The sequence below is a fragment of the Callithrix jacchus genome, chromosome 11 (assembly GCF_049354715.1).
Source record: "Callithrix jacchus isolate 240 chromosome 11, calJac240_pri, whole genome shotgun sequence".
NCBI lineage: Eukaryota > Metazoa > Chordata > Mammalia > Primates > Cebidae > Callithrix > Callithrix jacchus.
The window spans coordinates 109,387,789-109,407,155 of NC_133512.1; the positions used below are offsets into that span (position 1 = coordinate 109,387,789).

General features: G+C 42.8%; 1 protein-coding gene across 2 annotated transcripts in view; it reads left to right on the plus strand.

Moving 5' to 3' along the window:
- The window catches only part of CREB3L2 (cAMP responsive element binding protein 3 like 2), a 138,463-nt gene that overhangs the window by 68,284 nt on the left and 50,812 nt on the right, over positions 1-19,367 (plus strand). The window contains exons 1-2 of one of the 2 annotated variants that reach the window (XM_035254656.3): positions 5,025-5,138; positions 9,512-9,728. In XM_035254656.3, coding sequence (XP_035110547.1) covers positions 9,599-9,728 — 130 coding nt within the window. In that variant the 5' untranslated portion in view covers positions 5,025-5,138; positions 9,512-9,598. Of the gene's footprint in view, positions 1-5,024; positions 5,139-9,511; positions 9,729-19,367 lie in introns of those variants that run through there. The other variant, XM_002751946.6, reaches the window with a different exon arrangement.

The following is a 19,367-nucleotide window of genomic DNA, read 5'->3' on the forward strand; positions in this document are numbered from 1 at the left end:
CTTTGATAAGGTCACCTTTTTCCTTCCGGTTGGCATCTGGCCCTTTTCTGTGTGTTGTGTGCAGGGTACTTGTGTGAGAGCCACTCATGTCTAAGGTACACTGGCTTTGAAGGTAGGTCCCTTCTCTCCCTTCAAGGGGAGGAGGAGGGTGACCTACGGGATGCCAGGAGCCCAGGCCAGCTCCTCCCAACCTGAGCAATACAGTCAAACTGTGTTTTGCTGGAGGGAGGCCTTGGTTTCTAATGTGAATTAGAGGTGTGTTCTCTGAATCATTTATGGACAGGGTCAGCTTGCCCCTGGCACACTCCCTACTTCTATGGCTCCAGTCTTTGGGAGGCATTCTGTGTTCTAGGCAAGGCTCCTAGCCACGATTTTTAAGTACAAAGACTTCTCCTGCCTGCCTGAGAACTATCGTTTCAGCCAGAGACCCACTTGCAAAGGCATCCTTGTTTCCCACAGGGCAGGGCTAGGAATTGGATGCTGGGGAGCTCAGCTGGAGCTCAGACAGGCCTTGGGCCTCTTGCTGCCAGCCCACGTTCTGCTTTCTGAATCCCATTACCTGCTGTGCCCACCTGCTTCACTGCCTCTGGGCAGGTGTTACAGGGGCAAATCTAAACAAACCCGTGAGACAGAAAGAGGGTGTTCTCCATCCTCCTTTTCCCAAGTTGAAAAACCTTTGTAGCTCCATTTTAGGTTGCCTGCAATATTTTAGAAAATGATAGGGTAGTAGAGCTGAATAGGTTGTTAGCAATGACCTATAACTATCCCTGTGTTATTACTACTCTCTCTGCTGGCAGGGTTTAACCCGGGATCCACGGAATCCCCCTGCCATCTGCAGGCAGACTACAGGGGCGGGTCAGCCTCCTGAAATGCTGGGCTGTGTTTGTGTGTATGTGGCTGTGAGAATTTCTCAGGCAGGACTGTCATTAGGTTCCCAAAAAGGGCATTTGATTTTCAGCAGGAGCTTTCATTAGAGTCCCAAAAGGATCCAAGCATCAAAAAAAGGTGACGAACTATTGATCAGATTTAAAGCCCACCTCCACCCCCAGTTCGCACACACACACACACATGCGTGCGCACACACACACACAGAGATTTACAGTACACACATGCACACACAGAGATTTACAGGACACAAGCACACTCATACACACGCACACACACAGATTTATGGCACACATACACACGCATTCACACGTGCACAGATTTACGGTACACATACACATTGACACGTGCACACACACAGATTTACGGTACACATACACACACATGTGAACACACACAGATTTATGGTACACGTACACACACATTCACACGTGCACACACACAGATTTACGGTACACATACACACGTGCCCACACACAGATTTATGGTACACATACACACGTGCACACACACATTTATGGTACACATACACACTCACGTGCACACACACACACAGATTTACAGGCAAAGGAAGTCTAGAAGAGGCAGAGTGACCACCAGTGAAGTGCAAGGCCAGGACTAGAACTCACATCCCTGACTGGTTCAGTGCAGCACTCTTCTGTTAGCCTGTGCATAAAAGAGGCCTGTTGGGATGGCAAAACTGCTTTAGAACATGCTCTACAAGTACTCTGGATGATGGGGCATTCTGGATAACTCATTTTGCACCTAGGGACAATTCTGTCTATATAAGACTGACCTTTAGTCATTCATTGTTCTGCCCAGGCTCTCACTATATTTGTTGAATGTGTGAACCTCAGTGGAAAGGTACTATACAGAAGACAGATTAGTAGCTTTATGCAGCCAGTTTTTTGAATTTAGGAATTATGAATCCCTGTAATCCCAGCACTTTGAGAGACCAAGACGAGTGGATGACCAGCTGGTCAGGAGTTCAAGACCAGCCTGACCAACATGGTAAAACCCTGTCCCTACTAAAAATACAAAAATTAGCTGGGTGCGATGGCACATGCCTGTAGTCCCAGCTGCTTGGGAGGCTAAGGCTGGAGAATTGCTTGAACCCGGGAGGCAGAAGTTATAGTGAGCTGAGATAACGTCACTGCATTCCAGCCTGGGAGACAGAGCAAGACTCCATCTCAAAAAAAAAAAAATTATGAGTCCTTTCTTTCCTCCCACATTGTTCCCCTTTCCTCACCCTCATGACCTCAGATCTCAGGGCAGTTGTTAGCAGCAGGTGGCCCAGATCATAAACCACTCCTTCTTTGCAAGCTACTTTGGCAATTCATTAGTGACCTGAAAACTCAAAGAGTAAATGCTTCAGAGCCAGGGTAATTTTTTACACTATAAGTAATTCTTAGAAGGATAAAAACTTCTCCTAACTTATGTGATTTGTAAATTTGGACATTTTGAATATTTAGTGGCACTTATTTATAGCTGTTGGGAGGTATAGCTCTAATTCAGATTTATCTTTTATTTCGTTAAGATGTTATAGAATAATAGAGTTTGGAAGGCTTTGTGATAGGATATTTAAGTAAGTTGGCAAAGAAGGGAACATGAAAGAAAAGGAAAAATGTGTCAAGTTAAGAGTTACTTAAAGGGCTTTACTTGTTTAGGGAAATGAAAGATCGTTTCAAGGTGTATCTGTCTAGGGATGACTTTAAAAGAATTACATTTGTTCTGTCTTGGGTAGTTTCCTAATTGGTAAAGATGAAAATAAAAGCATATTCTAGGAAGAACAATGTGGGAAGCTGGTGTGCAAGTAGAAAATGCCAACTTTTTATTTTTTAATTATGTTAGTTTTTTTTAAAGAGCTTTTTAAAAGATCGCTGTGCAGTGGAGTGTTAGGTGCATGACATGCATTGTTGAGTTTAATTCTTACGATCCAAGGCCAGCGCTATTGTTAAGCTCACTTTACCGGCATTATTATTAACCTCATAAACCAAGGTTTAGAGGATGGAAATACCTTGCTCAGGCTTGCACAACCAGGATTCAAATTTAGGGCAGACTGACTCCAAAGCTATATTGCCACAATGCCATACTGTGACCATTAGGATTGGAATGAAGGTGTTGTTTATAAGAATAAAGAGAGACAAAACCTTACGGGATAGTTGGAGGATGTTTAATGCAGAATCTTTAGATAATGGGGAGATAAAACCTGACGCAAATTGGGGAGATAAAACTTGACACAAATTTTTAAGGGAAGTTGCATGTGTATTCTCTGAGCTGGGTGAAGAACATTCATGTTGTGAGGCAGGGGTTCGATCCTATTAGGAGATTTCTTTCAACTCAGAGATGCTGTGATGTTACGTGAACCCTTTGGCAGAAACATGCATTAAGGCCAAATAACCATCTTCATCCTTTTTGCTGAGGTATCACAGCAAGTGATACCAGGAGTCTCTCCGTCTAATAAACTCTTGGCATGTTTCCACAAGTTTAGTGCGGGGGACCATGTGTTCATAGTGGATGACTGTCTGTGAGCCTATCTATCTAGCTTTAGAGGCTGACTCAGATGAAGCAGCACGCTGTGGTAGAAAATGCCTGGAATTTGGAACTGGCTGGACTTGAGAGGGAATGTCAGTTTCACCTTCCAGCAGGTGTGCATCTCAGAGCAAAATAGCTAATTATCCTCAACCCAGTTTTCTCATCTGTAAACGGTGACATGTTTACCTTATATTAGGAAAGCACCCAGCTCATTTTCTGAAAATCTAATATGTCAAGCACTTAGTCCATCAGGCAAGTCTAGCATCTAATCCTGTCAACATCATCATCCACGATCATCACCATCACGGTTTATACTTCTTACAACCTCTCCATACAATTGGATTGTGAGGCTCAAATACCCCTTTCCTAGAGAAACAATATGGAAACAGTTCAGTCAATTTGAAATAAGAGTACCCTAGTTCAAGGTCTCTCAGTAGGGGACAGAGATCTTGGACAGTGGACTAAAAGCCAATTTACAGGACTGTCATGAGCACTGAGTAAGAAAAACGCTATGAAATTACTTTGTAAACCCACGAAGCTTGATTCAGATATTAGACAGAAGCGTAAAATGTTATGATGCCATTGCCTTTGAAATAATTAAACTAAAATCCCATAACCCTTGGGTTCACACGAGTAGTACTTTGCTAAAGTGTTTACAGGATCCAAAAAGGCTTTCTCTTTGAGGCTCACGTTGCTCCTTTCCCTGGTTTTTGGCCTCCAGGACCATACGGCCCCTCTCCAGCTGGCTGGCATTAAAGATGGGCCCACTCTGGCCTGATCCTGGCACCGGCAATGGAATGTTGACCTGTCTGCTGAGTCTTTGGAGCCCACCACTGCCAAGGGGACCCAGCTGGAGCTAATTTGCTGGGCTGAGTCATAGTATCTGGTTGGAACCGGTTTCTTTTCAATCACAGGGATCTCCCCGAACCGCTGAGTTCCTAGGTGTGGGTGGGTGTTTAGGCACTGTTAGGCTTCTGAGGAGGATCCTTTTCCAGAGGGGAGGTTATGATAATACACTTGATAACAACTGCGAATGCTTCTAAACTGCCTATCATTAGGGCTAAATGGTTTGTAACATGAGAATGACTGCATAATCCAAAGTAGGGGGAGTTCAGGGAAAGTTAGCAGAGTTAGAGAATGTTTATTATTGGTTATCCAGGGGATGTTCATGAAAACATTCATTAGTGCTGCTCAGAAGAAAGAAAACAGTGTCAGCAGAGGAGGCCAACCTGGGCGACTTCCATGGGAAAGTCTGCGCAGTCAGAGCCTTGCCTCGGGATAGAATGGGATTCCAGAGTTTTAGTGGCCAGCACAGCAGACCGGGAGTTGACTTTGTAGTTCTGGGAACTAAACTGTGGCTTGGAAATGCAAGGCCTGGGGGTTTACCTCTTGCATTTGCATGTTACATTCTGTTCTTTCTTTCTTTTTTTGTCACCTTAGTTCTGTCTTGAAAGATCTGTGTCAAACAGTTGCAGAATAGTCACCATCAGGCAACCCGGAAATCTGTCCTTGGGGAGCAACTTAGGCAATCAGATGCTGACTTAGGCTGTTGTATAATCAGGAAGTCTGGTTCTAATCTTAGCCTTGCCACTGTTCTGCTCCTTGCTGCCCAGAGTGTGGTCTGTGGAGTTGCAGCATTACCTGGGAGCTGGTTAGAAATGCAGAATCTCAGGCCTGCTTAGACCTGTGAATGAGAAGCGACGGCTTAGAATCCCCAGGTAATTTATCGGTACATAAAACTTTGAGAAGCACTGACCTGAGTGGTAAACTCTGGGAGGGCATGGGCATTTTCTAGTTTCTTATTTATTATTTTGTAGCCCCAGTGCCTAGCTGAAGTTTAACACACAGTAGCTGCAAAATTCTTGAGTCTTCCTCTGACCTTGGACATATTTGAACTTCTAGGAACTTTGTAAGCATCTAGGGACTTAACTGTAAAGTGACCTATGGAGAGGGGAGCTGAATGGAAATGGAGCCAGTGATTGAGAAGCTGAGGTGAGCATAGAAGCACAGGTGGTGTGAGTTTTTGTTGTTGTTGTTGTTGATTTTTGGTAGAGATGGGTCTTGCCGTGTTGCCCAGGCTGGCCTTGAACTCCTAGGCTCAAGCCATTTGCCTGCCTCTGCCTCCCAAAGTGTGGGGATTACAGGCGTGAGCCACCATGCCTGGCATAGGTCGTAGTTTTAATATAGATGCCTTTAACCTACTAAGTCAAAATCTCTGAGGGTGGATCATCAAGTTTGTATGTTTTTATTTATTTATGCCTTTAAATCACATTCTGAAAGCAAAATTTTTGTGTTTTAAGTTCTTTTCATGTTAAGGAATATTTATTACAATATTACATATAATTAAAAAAATTTGTGGCCGAGGGTAGTGGCTCATGCCTGTAATCCCAGCACTTTGGGAGGCCAAGGCAGGTGGATCACAAGATCAAGAGATCGAGACCATCCTGGCCAGCATGGTGAAACTCCGTTTCTACTAAAATACAAAAAATTAGCCAGGTGTGGTGGCGTGCACCTGTACTCCCAGCTACTCAAGAGGCTGAGGCAGCGGAATCACTTGAATCTGGGAGGCGGAGGTTGTAGTGAGCCAAGATCGTGCCACTGCACTTCAGCCTGGCAACAGAGGAAGACTCTGTCTCAAAAAAAAAAAAAAAAAAAATTAAGTGTTTCTCCAGAGGAAATGGATGAATACAATTGAATAGAATTCAGATGTTTAAATCAATGAAATAAGGCTACATGTGTAAACATGAATGAATCTAAAAAAAATTTTTTGATGAAAGGAAATTGCAGAGGATATATGAGATATAGTTCCATTTACTTAACATTTTAAAGAATCCTGTGTGTAATGGAAACATGCATATATAGGAAAAGAATAAAGACCTGGATGGGAATGATAAACACTTAAGTCTGACTTTGAGAGGGATTAAGGGAAGAGATGGGAGCTTTAACTGTCCTTCATATTTTATTTCTTAAGAAAAAGAAAGCAAGAAAAAGCAAAAAAAAAAAAAAAAAAAAAAAAGTAAGGTTATAGCAGCTAACATGTAAAAATAAGATATTTAAATTTTTTTCTTTATTTTTAAAAAATTTTATTTATTTGTTTTTGAGTTTCACTCTGTCACCCAGGCTGGAGTGCAGTGGCATGATCTTGGCTCACTGCAACCTCTGCCTTCTAGGTTTAAGCAATTCTCCTGCCTCAGCCTCATGAATAGCTGGAACTATAGGCATGCAACATCACGCCCAACTAATTTTTGTATTTTTAGTAGAGATGGGGTTTCATCATGTTTGCCAGGCCAGTCTTGAACTCCTGACCTCAAGTGATCTGCCCGCCTTGGCCTCCCAAAGTGCTAGGATTACACACATGAGCCACCGTGCAACACCGGCTAATTTTTTTTTTTTCTTTAAAGACAGTTTCTCACTCTATCGCCTGGGCTGGAGTGCAGTGTTGTAATCATGGTTCTTTATAGCTTGACCTACTGGGCTCAAGGAAGCTTCCTGCCTCACCCTCCCAAGTAGCTAGGACTACAGGCATGTACCACCATGTCTGGCTAATTTTTGTATTTTTTGTAGAGACTGCATCTCACTATGTTGCCCAGGCTGGTTTCAAATTCCTGCGCTCAAGTGATCCTCTCGCCTCGGCTTCCCAAAGTACTGGGATTACAGGCATGAGCCACCTCTCCCAGCCCCAGTGTTTGTTGTTTTTTTTTTTAAAGGAATGACTACATAATTGTTCATGATATGTATAATCTTTCTGAATGCTTAAAAGATTTCATTATGAAATGACTAACCCAAATTCCCCTGGTAATTGCAATGCAGCCAGTTGGTATGTGGCCTTAAATACTCCTAATTCTGAACCTTCCAGTTTGAAATGTATTTGTACTCAGAGAGCTCTCTCCTGGACCCCCTCTCTTGTTCTCACAGACAATCATGCCTATTAGGACATGCCCAAGTCCTGTAGCTTCCTTGCAGTCTGTCCTGAGGAAATGCCACATCCCATGTTGGTGATGTGAGTGGATTTCACCGTTCGAACTCGTTAGGGACCTAGAGTGCAAGGGCCTCCTCTGCCGTCTGCTTTTCTCCTTTACTAGAGGAAGCATCCTGCTCTACAGCTAGCCCCATCTTAGAGTTCCCGGAACACCTCCCACCTTCCCTTCCGGTGTTCATTTTCATAACGCTTTCACTGACACTTCAGTTTGGTGGTGGGACTTAGGTGTTCGTGTGAATCCCAAAAATTTCATTGCCTACCCTAAGCCTTATTATTTCTAATCATTCTTTTATTGCTGCATCTCTTAACTTCCTTTCTATACCAGACGTGTCACTAAAGTTTAATTAAGGATGATGCCCGTTGGTCTGTGATTCAGAGGATGCTAAGAAGGCCGAAATATCTCTTAATAGCTGGTACCAAAGTGGGCTTTAAATTTTCATTTAATTTATTTTTATTTCCTTTTTTTTTGTTTTTTTTTGAGACAGAGTCTTGCACTGTAGCCCAGGCTGGAGTGCAGTGGTGTGATCTCAGCTCATTGCCACCTCTGCCTTTTGGGTTCAAGTGATTCTCCTGCCTCAGCCTCCCAAGAAGCTGGAATTACAGGCGCCTGCCACCTTGCCCAGCTAATTTTTTTTGGTATTTTTAGTAGAGATGGGGTTACACTGTGTAAGCCAGGCTAGTCTCAAACTCCTGACCTCGTGATCTGCCCACCAGCCTCCCAAAGTGCTGTGATTACAGGCATGAGCCACAGCACCTGGCCCTATTTTATATTATTATTATTTCTAATATAGTCAATAGTAGTGATTCTAAACCGTGGGTGACTTTTTTTTTTTTTGCCAATCAGTTTGAGCTTATGAGGTTGCTCAGGTTAGCCTTGAACTGATGACCTCACCTTCGAAAGCGCCACGACCTCCGGTGGGAGCCACTTTGGACCCCAACCATGGGTGATTTTTTTCAGCTACAGACATTTGGGCAGTGTCTAGAAATAATTTTGGTTTCACAACTGGGGGAGTGCTCTAGTGGGTGGAGGCCGGGAATGCTGCTAAATATTCTACAATGCGCAAGACAATGCCCCCACCCCTGCCCTTCACGATGGATTAAATGTTATCAGTGCCAAGGTTGAGAAAGCCTGCTCCAAAGATGCTCATACCATGAATATAGTCCTATCAAGGAAGGAGAGTGAATGGGGCTGCAGCGTGTTTAGCATGGGACAGTGTCACAAGGGATTGGGAATCCCAGAGAATTTATATGGGTTAGTCCCATTTCCTAGCTGTTTGGTTAGTCCAAACAGCTTCAATGACGGTCCAAAGCATGATGGGGTCTGGAATGTTCATGATATTAGAGATAAAGAATGGGAGGATGTTAAGGATAAAGCAGAGCGGAACAAAGTTCAGGCCAAGGAGAAGCCACCTCTAGTGTTTTTGAGCATGGCACCTTAGTATAAACTATGCCTTCATGCTGTTAGAACTAGAGGCGAGCTTATTTAAAAATATTGACATGATCAGTGCAAAATGTGGTAGGTCATGACAGCAAGGACCCCCAGTGAATCATGCCTCTGCCACCATCCACACTCATCTGCATTGTGATGCTGCCATTCCTCTCATCAAGCGGTGGAGTCTGTTTTCCTGCCCCATGGGTGTGGGCTGGTCTTGTCCGTTGCCTTGACCAAAATAATGTGGAAGGTGTAATGGTACTTGATGTCTGGGCCATTCAGCTTTGGTTTTTCTCCCTCATGGAAGATTTCTGCCATCATGGGAGGAAGCCCAGCCTGATTTGGGCTTTGCAGAAAGAAGCCGAGGTGTCCACGGGTCCCAGCCCAGCACAGTCCCAGCCAGCCTTCCCGCTGGTGTGCTGTGTCAGGGAACCCAGATGCAATCAGTTCACCCACCCAACCCAACCCACTGAGGAGTGAGAAGTAGTACATTAATGTTAATGGTACCTTCAGCCGCTAAACTTTGGGGTGGTTTTCTGCACAGCACCATAACTGGACACTGTCTGGGAGGAGCTTCATATCGAGCGGTGGATGAGATGTTTGCCGTAGAACATGTACATAGGGTAACTCTGACATCATGGTTAAGAGAAACTGAGTTCTTCCTCCTTTGTCTCTTGTAGCACTTCTCAGAACTTCTGGATGAGTTTTCCCAGAACGTCTTGGGTCAGCTCCTGAATGACCCTTTCCTCTCAGAGAAGAGTGTGTCAATGGAGGTGGAACCTTCCCCGACGTCCCCAGCGCCTCTCATCCAGGCTGAGCACAGCTACTCCCTGTGCGAGGAGGCTCGGGCCCAGTCGCCGTTCACCCACGTTACCACCAGTGACAGCTTCAATGATGGTAAACTCAGAGCAGGAGGAAGCCTGGACCTTAGCGCCTTTGGTTCTGAGCTCTCGAGGGTGTGGGGTGTGAATTACATTAAAGAGGATGTTGGCACCCTTGTTAGTGAGATACCTACAGTGTGTAAGGCCTGATGCTGGGGCTGTGGGGGAAAAGCAGAGGCACAGGACCCATCTTTCCACACCGGCCAGGTCCCCTGGGAACTTGCTGTAACTGGAGGATGGTCATTACTCTCTTTCATGCTGTGGCTTCAGCAGCAGAGCAGCCTTTTGCAAAATGGGCCAGCCTATGTGGCTGGTCATTCCTGCCAGTGGAGTAAGTCCATTATTTCAAGGGGTCATGGCATTTTTTTTTTTCTGAGAAAGAATTTTTCTGACCGTTCTTCTATAGGAGCTTCTTGGGCATCCAAGCATCCAACCCACTTCCAGCATGTTCCATTGACCCCATGTCCCCCACCCCAGATCACGGTGGACGTTCCTAGACTTTCTTGTTGGTTACCCTTTCATGCCCATCGTCAATGCCATGACTGTGGTATTGTTGAAGATCTAGTTTTTCTGGCCTTAGAGAGGTTAAGGTGTTTTGACCGTTACTCTACAGCTCTTAATTGGTAAAAGCTGTATCTTGTTCCAAACTCTCCAAGGCTTATACATCTTTTAAGTGTAATTTCTGCCTGCTTCCTTCCTTCCTTCTTTCCTTCCTTCCTCCCCCTCCCTCCTTCCGTCTCTTCTTTCTCTTTCTTTTCTTTATTCTTATCCGCTCTGTCTCTCCCTTCCTCCTTCCTTTCCTCTCCCTTCCTACTTCCTTCTCTCTCCCTTCCTCCTTCCTTTCCTCTCCCTTACTACTTCCTTCCCTCTCCCTTCCTCCTTCCCTACCTCCCTTCCTTCCTTCCCATTCCTACCTCCCTTTCTCTCTTTCCTTCTCCCTTTCTTTCTTTTTCTTCCTTCCTTCCCCCTCTTCCTTCCTTTCTGTCTCTTTCTCTTTTTCTTTCTTTCTTTTCTATTCTTTCTCTCTCTCCCTTCCTCCTTCCCTCCCTCTCTCTTCCTTCCTCCTTCCCTTCTTCCCTCCCTCCCTCCCTCCCTCCCTCCCTCCCTCCTTCCTTCCTTCCTTCCTTCCTTCCTTCCTTCCTTCCTTCCTTCCTTCCTTCCTTCTCTCTCTCTTTTCTTTTTTTTCCCTCCTTCCCATCCGTCATTTCCTTTTTTTCCTTCTTCCTTTCCTTGTTTCCTTCTCTCGTTTCTAGACAGGTTCTCACTCTTTCATCCAGACCAGAGTGCAGCGGTGTGATCTTGGCTCACTGTAGCCTTGATCTCCTGGGCTCTCACACAGTCCTCCAGCCTCAGCCTCCCAAGTAGCTGGGACTATTGGCATATGCCACCACACCTGGCTAATTTTTAATTTTTTTGTAGATATTGGGGTCTCACTATGTTCCCCAGGTTGGTTTCAAATTGCTTGGTTGAAGTGATCTTTCCACCCTAGCCTCATCAAGTGCTGGAATTACAGGCATGAGCCACCATGCCAAGCTTTAAATTTAATATTCTATGTTTTCTTAGAGGGATAACCAGCTATTTTAGTACTTTAAATTTTAAAAACGATGTTTCCTATTCCCAGTCCAGCATATATATGCCTTCTTCTTTACAGAAGGATGACATGATGAGGAATGCTCACTAACTTGGCCTTCTTGGGTTTTGACCTGAGTGTTCACCTCTTGTCCTTATACCACTGTACATATGGTGGCATCTTCTGAAGGTGGCTGCCTACAGAGCAAGTCTCCTCGTGCTTTCCCTTGGTTAAAGGCAAGTGCTTGTATCAACTCCCTGAATCAGGCATTAGCTGGAATCCTCATCTGGATTCCACTGGAATCCCTCCTCCAGTGGGATTCTTAGATCCATTACTAGTCTCTAAAAGAATCAAGTCTGCGACCAGTAAAACATCTTATCTTGGGACAGAGAATGTTCTGGGTTTTAAAATGTTTTATCTCAGATACACTTTTCCTTTGAATAGAACTACACTAATCAGCAGACCAAGAAATGTGGCCTTATATCCTGTGAAAGGAATACCTTCAATCTGTTAGTGGATTCTTTGTTGGGTGGACCTTGTTATGGCCTTAACCATATGCTCAGATTTTTTTTTCCTGTTGAGAGTTTAAGTGCATAATGCCTTAATCCTTCTTCTCTGTAGTTTGTCAACTTTCTCTACCTCAGATCTGGAGAATAGGGTGAGGGGAAGCCTTCTGGGAAGGAGGGTGTATTAGTCCATTTTCATGCTGCTGATAAAGACGTACCCATAACTGGGTAATTTATAAAGAAAAAGAGGTTTAATAGATTCACAGTTCCATGTGGCTGGGGAGGCCTCACAATCACAGTTGAAGGTGAAAGGCACGTCCTACATGGCAGCAGGGGAATGGGAGCCAAGCAAAAAGGGAAACCCCATGTAAAACCATCAGATCTTGTGAGACTTATTCACTACCAGGAGAACAGTGTGGGGAAACTACCTCACGATTCAATTATCTCCCACTGGGTCCCTCCCACAACATGTGGAAATTTGGTGAGCTACAGTTCAAGATGAGATTTGGGTGGGGACATAGTCAAACCATATCACAGGGGAAGAAGCAGGACTAAAATAATTCAGTGATACAGAGTTATTGTGAAGGTAAAATGAGGTATGTTTAAAGAACTTAGGACAATGTCTACTGCATAGCATTTTAATTAACCAGTTTCTCCTTCCAATCCGCTGCATCCTTTTCCTTCTGTTTTTGTTGTTTCTTTTCCTCTTTTGCTTCTGTTTCTTCTTCCTTTCCTCTTCTCTCTCTTTTTTTTTTTTTAAGATGAAGTTTTGCTTTTGTTGCCCAGGCTGGAGTGCAATGGCACGATCTTGGCTCACTGCAACCTCCACCTTCCAGGTTCAAGTGATTCTCCTGCCTCAGCCTCCCAAGTAGCTGGGATTACAGGCATGTGCCAACAGACCTGGCTAATTTTGTATTTTTAATAGAGACAGGGCTTCATCATGTTGGCCAGGCTGGTCTTGAACTCCCGACCTCAGATGATCTACCACCCCAGCCTCCCAAAATGTTGCAATTACAGGCATAAGCCACGGCACCTGGTCTTTTCCTATTGTTTATATTGCTACATAATAGATGTATTTTCAGGGTACATGTGATAATTTGATGCTTTCATATAATGTGTAAAGATCAAACCAAGATCATTGGGATATCCATCACCATAAACATTTATATTTATGCTAAGAATATCCTAATTATTTTCTTCTCACTATTCTGAAATGTATAATAGATTGATGTTATACATCAGTAGGATTACCTCTGGCCATCCTACTGATCTGTCAAATACTAGGCCTTATTTTTTCTAACTGTATCCTTCTATCTCCTTCTGCTCTTCCTTCAATTTCTTATTTAAATTACTTTCAGAACTGACCTTGGTTCAGATGATCTCTCTTGTGACTAAATATTCGTGATTTGTATCACTACATAGAGAAATATAGGAAGCCGCCTCTTTCTGGGATTCAGCTTAGATCAATGTATGCAATTTTTGTCTTAGTTTTATTATGTTAAGAGTGGACTTTAACATCAGATGAGCAGTTGAACTAAATGACTGTGAAGATTTCTCCCAATCCTGAGGTTCTGTGTGGGGATGGTTCTTTATGACGTTTGTATTTGCCTTTGCTCATGGTTTTTCCCCATTCTTTCTTTACTACTTTGCCTATATTATTCCCACAATTCCTATGATTCCTCTATTCCAAGCTCTACTTCCTTTGTAGAAGTCATTCCCAATATTAGTTATCTATTACTGTGCAACAAATCTCCCCCCAAATTACTGACTTAATGCAATAATACTCATTTATTACTTCTCATGATTCTGTGGATAAGCACTTCATGGGTGGCTCGCCTGTGTGGTTTGGTTCAGGTCCTTTATGAGGCTGAAATCACATGTTGGCTTAGACTACCATCATCTAAAGACTTTCCCGGGGTTAGAGGATCTACTTCTAAGGTGGCTTACTGACATAGCTGGGAAATCAATGCTGGTGACCTGGCTGCTTTCCAGGTAGGCCTCTCTGCAGGGCTGCTTGAGTGTCACTACAACATGGTGACTGGCTTTCCCAAGAGTGAAAGCTGATCCACTATAATATCACTCTGACCCAGCCTTGAAAGCTATTCTGTTGGTCACACAGGGCAGGACTGATTCTTTGTGGTAGGGACTATGCAAGGATATGAATTCTAGGAGGCAAGGGCCACTGGGGGCCATCTTGGAAGCTGACTGCCACACCTCTCCTCACAGTGATGTCTGTAAAATGACAGTTTTTTAAATGTCTCTACTCCTTTATCCCATATTCTCAGTGCCTTACAGTGTTGCCGTTCATTCATTGAGTGTTTCTTGAGTTACGCAAGGCGCTGAAGGAAACACCCGCTTATCTGCAGAGGATATGCTCTGTCATTCCACACTCTACATCCATGTGTACACATTATGTAGCTCCCACTTGTAAGGAAGAACGTATGGTATTTTTCTTTCTGTGTCACTTAAGATAATGGTCTCCAGTTCCATTATCTATGTTGCTGCAGAAGACGTGATTTCATTTTTTAATGGATTAATAGTATTCCATTGTATATATATATATACATATACCACATTTTCTTTATCCAGTCATCTGTTGATGAAGCATTTAGGTTGGTTTCATATCTCCTCTATTGTGGATAGTGCCACAGTAAACATACCAGTACAAGTGTCTTTTTGATATAACAATTTCTTTTCCTTTGGGTAGGTACCTAGTAGTGGGATTGCTGGATCAAATGGTTATTTTATTTTTAGTTCTTTGAGAAATCTCTATACAGATTTCCATAGAGATTGTACTAATTTACATTCCCACCAACAGTGTATAAACTTTCACTTTTTTCAATATCCTCGCCAACATCCGTTATTTCTTGTCTTTTGAATAGTAGCCATTCTGGCTGCTATAAGATGATATCTCATTGTGGTTTTAATTTGCCTTCCTCTGATGATTAGTGATGGTGAGCATTTTTTATATGCTCTTTAGCCATTTGTGTATCTTTAAAAAAAGGTCTATTTCTGTCCTCTGCCCTTTCTAATGGGGTTGTTTTTCTTGTTGCTGAGCAGTTTGAGTTTCTTGTAAATTCTGGATATTTGTTCCTTGTCAGATGCCTAATTTGTGAATATCCTCTTCTGTTTTGCAGGTTGTCTGTTGACTCTGTTAATCATTTATTTTGCTGTGCAGAAGCTTTTTAGTTTAAGGAAGTCCTTTTCATCCATTTTCATTTTTATTGCCTGTGCTTTCGAGGTTTCATCTTGCATTTTTATGTTATGGAGGCAGCTTCTTTCCTCCATAACATAAAAATAGTTAGTTCAGAGCCTCGTGAACTAACCTCTACTAGCTTCAATTTTTCTTCTGCAGCTTCCTCACCTCTCTCAGCCTTGATCGAATTGAAGAGAGGTGGGGCATTGCTCTGTAATAGGCTTTGGCTTAAGGGAATGTTGTGGCCAGATCCATTGTCTATCCACTAGAAATTCTCCATATCAGCAGTAAGGCTGTTTGGCTTTCTTATCATTTGTGTGTTCACTAGAGTAGCACTCTAATTTCCTTCATGACTGGTTGGATCTTCTATTTAGACCACTCAGACTTTCTCCATACCAGAAATCAGGCTGTTTTGTTTTCTTTTCTTTCATGTATTTACTGGAATAGCACTTTTGATTTTCTTCAAGAACTTTTTGTTTATATTCACCATTTGTCTCACTTTGGTACAGGAGTCCTAGCTTTCAGCCTGTCTTGGTTCTTGACTTGCCCCTTCCTCACTAAACTTAATCATTTTTGTGTTTTGATTTAAAGTCAGAAATATGTGCCTCTTCCTTTCACTCAAACACTTAGAGGCCTAATTTCAATATTGTTGTGTCTCGGAGTAGGGAGGCTAAAAGGATGGGGAGATGGGGGAATAGCTTGTTGATGGAGCAGTCAGAACACACATGAATATTTATTGATTGAGTTTGCTATTATATATAGGTGTGGCCTGTGGTGTCCCAAAACAATTACAATAGTAACATCAAAGATAACTGATCACAGATTACCACAACAGATCTAATAATGAAAAAATTTGAAATAATATGAGAATTACAGAGGCATGAAGTGAGCATGTGCCGTTGGAAAAAATGGTGCAGATTTGCTCTATGAAGAGTTGCCACAAACCTTCAATTTGTAAACAATGCACTATTTGCACAGCACAACAAAATAAAGGGCAATAAAATGAGGTCTGCCTGTATATACATACATCGCTGTGATAAAGTTTCATTTATAAATTAGGCATACTAAGAGATTAATAGCAGTAACTAGTCATAAAATAGAACAATTATAACAATATACTGTATTAAAACTTAAGTGAATGTGATCTCTCTCTCTCTCTCTGTATCTCTCAAAATATTGTGGTGTAGTCACCCTTCCTCTTGTGATGATGTGAGAGATAAAATGCCTCAGTACTGAGACAAAGTGAGGTGAATGATGTAGGCATTGTGACATAGTGTTAGGCTATTACTGACCATCTGATGATGACAGAAGGAAGCTCATCAACTTCCTGTAATCCTGGGTCATCCATCTATGATGGTGTTGATGGCTGAATGTCAGGAGCAGACAACATTGATGACTAATGGGTGGATAGTGTATGCAGTGTGGATACACTAGACAAAGGGATAGCAGGAGATTTCATCATGCCACTGAGAGCAGCATGCAATTTACAACTTATGGATTATTTTTTTTTTAATTTTCCATTTAATATTTTTCTGGACCACAGGTAAATGAAGTTGTACAGATGGGGGAGACCACTGTATAAAGAATAAAAAATTGTACATTGCTTTCACAGAACTTTCCGGGTAAGGAAGATTAGAAGATTCTGGAATGTTGAACACATGCTAACAGCAGTGGTTAAGGTTATGTGCTCCGCAGTTGTAGACCTCGTTTCAGATTCTGCTTGACCACTGACTGGCTATGGGCAAATGACTTAACTTCTCCAAGCCACAGCTTTTGCATGTGTAAAACTAGGACAATAGCATCTACTTTATGTCTTGTTGTGAGGATTAAGTATGATAATATATTCAGATTTCTAGCCCAGGGCCTGACGGATGGTAAGGATATCATTCTTAGCTGCTGTTGCAATGATTATTATTTAGAACCAAGAGCAGCAAGAGGTCAAGAAGGCTTTGGAGAGGATTTCTCAATTCATCACACCATGTTCTATTATGAAATACAATAGTAGATATTTACCTGTTCAACTTATTTGTGGATTCTTCTATTTTCGTTAGTTTGTTCTTTATATGTCAGTAAGAGTCACTGAATCTACCTTAGATTATAATTCCTTAGAGGACAGAAACTAGCACAAACCAGAAGCATCTGCTGTCTTAGGACCAATGAATGAGAATGGTTTGTTTTAGATAGTAGTTAGGATACTTATAAAGTACATACTCTAAAAAGCTCTATATAAAAAGTTTCAAGAACTGTTAGTTAGTCATGAACTTTTGTTCACTATTAGATTCTTATTACAAAATCTCAAGTAGTTCCCCATTGTTCTCTACTTTTTATTTTATTTTATTTTATTTTTTTGAGACAGAGTTCCGCTCTTGTTACCCAGGCTGGAGTGCAATGGCGCGATCTCAGCTCACCGCAACCTCCGCCTCCTGGGTTCAGGCAATTCTCCTGCCTCAGCCTCCCGAGTAGCTGGGATTACGGGCACGCACCACCATGCCCAGCTAATTTTTTGTATTTTTAGTAGAGACAGGGTTTCACCATGTTGACCAGGATGGTCTCGATCTCTTGACCTCGTGATCCACCCGCCTCGGCCTCCCAACCATTGTTCTCTAGAATGAAGCTGACCTCATAGGCATGGCTGTTGAGGGCCTCTGTGGGCTGATCCTGCTTCCCTTCCCCACCCTGTATCCTGTCACCCACAGTCACTGTGGATTTTCTATCGCCTTGGATTTTCTATTGCATGCCTTTTCTCAGACTCTTCTCTGCACTTGAAATGCCCTCTGCCTTCTCTGCACCGTCAACTTCCCTCTACTAGTCAAATTCCCGCCTACCTCTCAAGACTCAACTCAGCATCACCCAACAAGTAACTTTTCATCTGGAAGTTGTCACCTTTCACCATGTTTTCATAATACTTTTTTTTGTCATGTGTATAGAGATTACTGTGTTACTGTGGTCCTTATATGTCAGGCATCCATTTGTTTTATATGTTTTCATCTGTATTTTGAGCTGATTGAGGACAAGTACAGTTTTGTATCCCTGACACCTGGCATTGTTCTTGGCACTTCGAAGGTACCTGACAAGCATATATGTTATTGAATTAATTGAATTAGTATGTTGTTGAGAGAGAAGGTGTGGAAGACTGAGCATATACCCTGACCTTTGGTGATGGCATCATGGAAGACATCTGCTCTGCCATCCCCTGCATGGCTTGCCCCACAGCGTCTCTGGCTGTGCATACACACTGGACAGCAGCCATTTGATCAGAATGGCTCTTGGCTTTCAGCAGTTGCTTTGTATAGGATCAAGCACAGTGCTTAATAAAAGTAGATATTGTATAAATGCTTTATGAGTCTTTAAAAAGGAATCCTGTAGCTATTTATTGAGTTCCTGCCTTATAGCTGGCCATCATGGTTACCCAGAAAAATAAATCAGAAAGAGGGATAGAGTGTTATTTGGGGTTGAGGGAAGAGAGTTGTAATTTTAAATAGGATGGACAGGGAAGACCTTACCTCGAAGGTGACATTTGAGCAAAGACAGCAGAAGAGGGAAAGAACCGGGTGTATGTCTCAGGAAGAGGCCCCTAGGGAGAGGAAACAGTGAGTGCAAAGGTCCTGTAGCAGAGGTGGTAAGAAATGTAGTGATACCTGTGTTACAGTAACCCAGTTAGCATCTATGGAGGAGTCAGGAATTTACCAGCCTTGCGGTCATAGGATATTCAGGTGGGAGATGGCCCAGACAACCTATGTAGACTAACTTCCCCCTTCAATGAATTCCACATGCTTGTTGAATGCCTACTGTGTGTCAGGCCTACCCTAGATACTTGTGGGACACAACAGTAAAACTTAGATCCTGCCTATAAGTGGCTTAGAGTCTAGTGAAAGTACCATGTACTCAAGTACATTATGAGGCAGAATGTGAGCAGTGTCCCTAGAGAAAGCTGTAGAAGCTCCGGGGAAAGAGGGCATGCCCAGTGAAGCTTCTAGGAAAAGTTCCATGAATGAGGCAGAATTTCAGTTGGGCCTGAGGGAGTGGCATGACGTTGTTACACTAAAGGGGCTTGGAGGGAAGCAGATGGAGAGTAGAGGGTGAGGACATCTAAAGCAAGATCCCACGTGAATTGATTATAAATAAGCAGATTACCAAAAGTTCAGGGTTCCTTTCTCTTCCATAACAATACGACTTCTTTTCTTTTTTAGTTGTAATCAATTTAAACACAACATAAAGGAACTCATGGGCACCACCTATGTTAATAGCAATGTATGGTGCAAAATAATCAGTACAACTTTTTCAGGAAGCTGCCCCCCTTTTTGTTTAAATTTTACTTTAAGTTCTGGGATACATGTGCTGAATGTGCAGGTTACATAGGTATATATGTGCCATGGTGGTTTG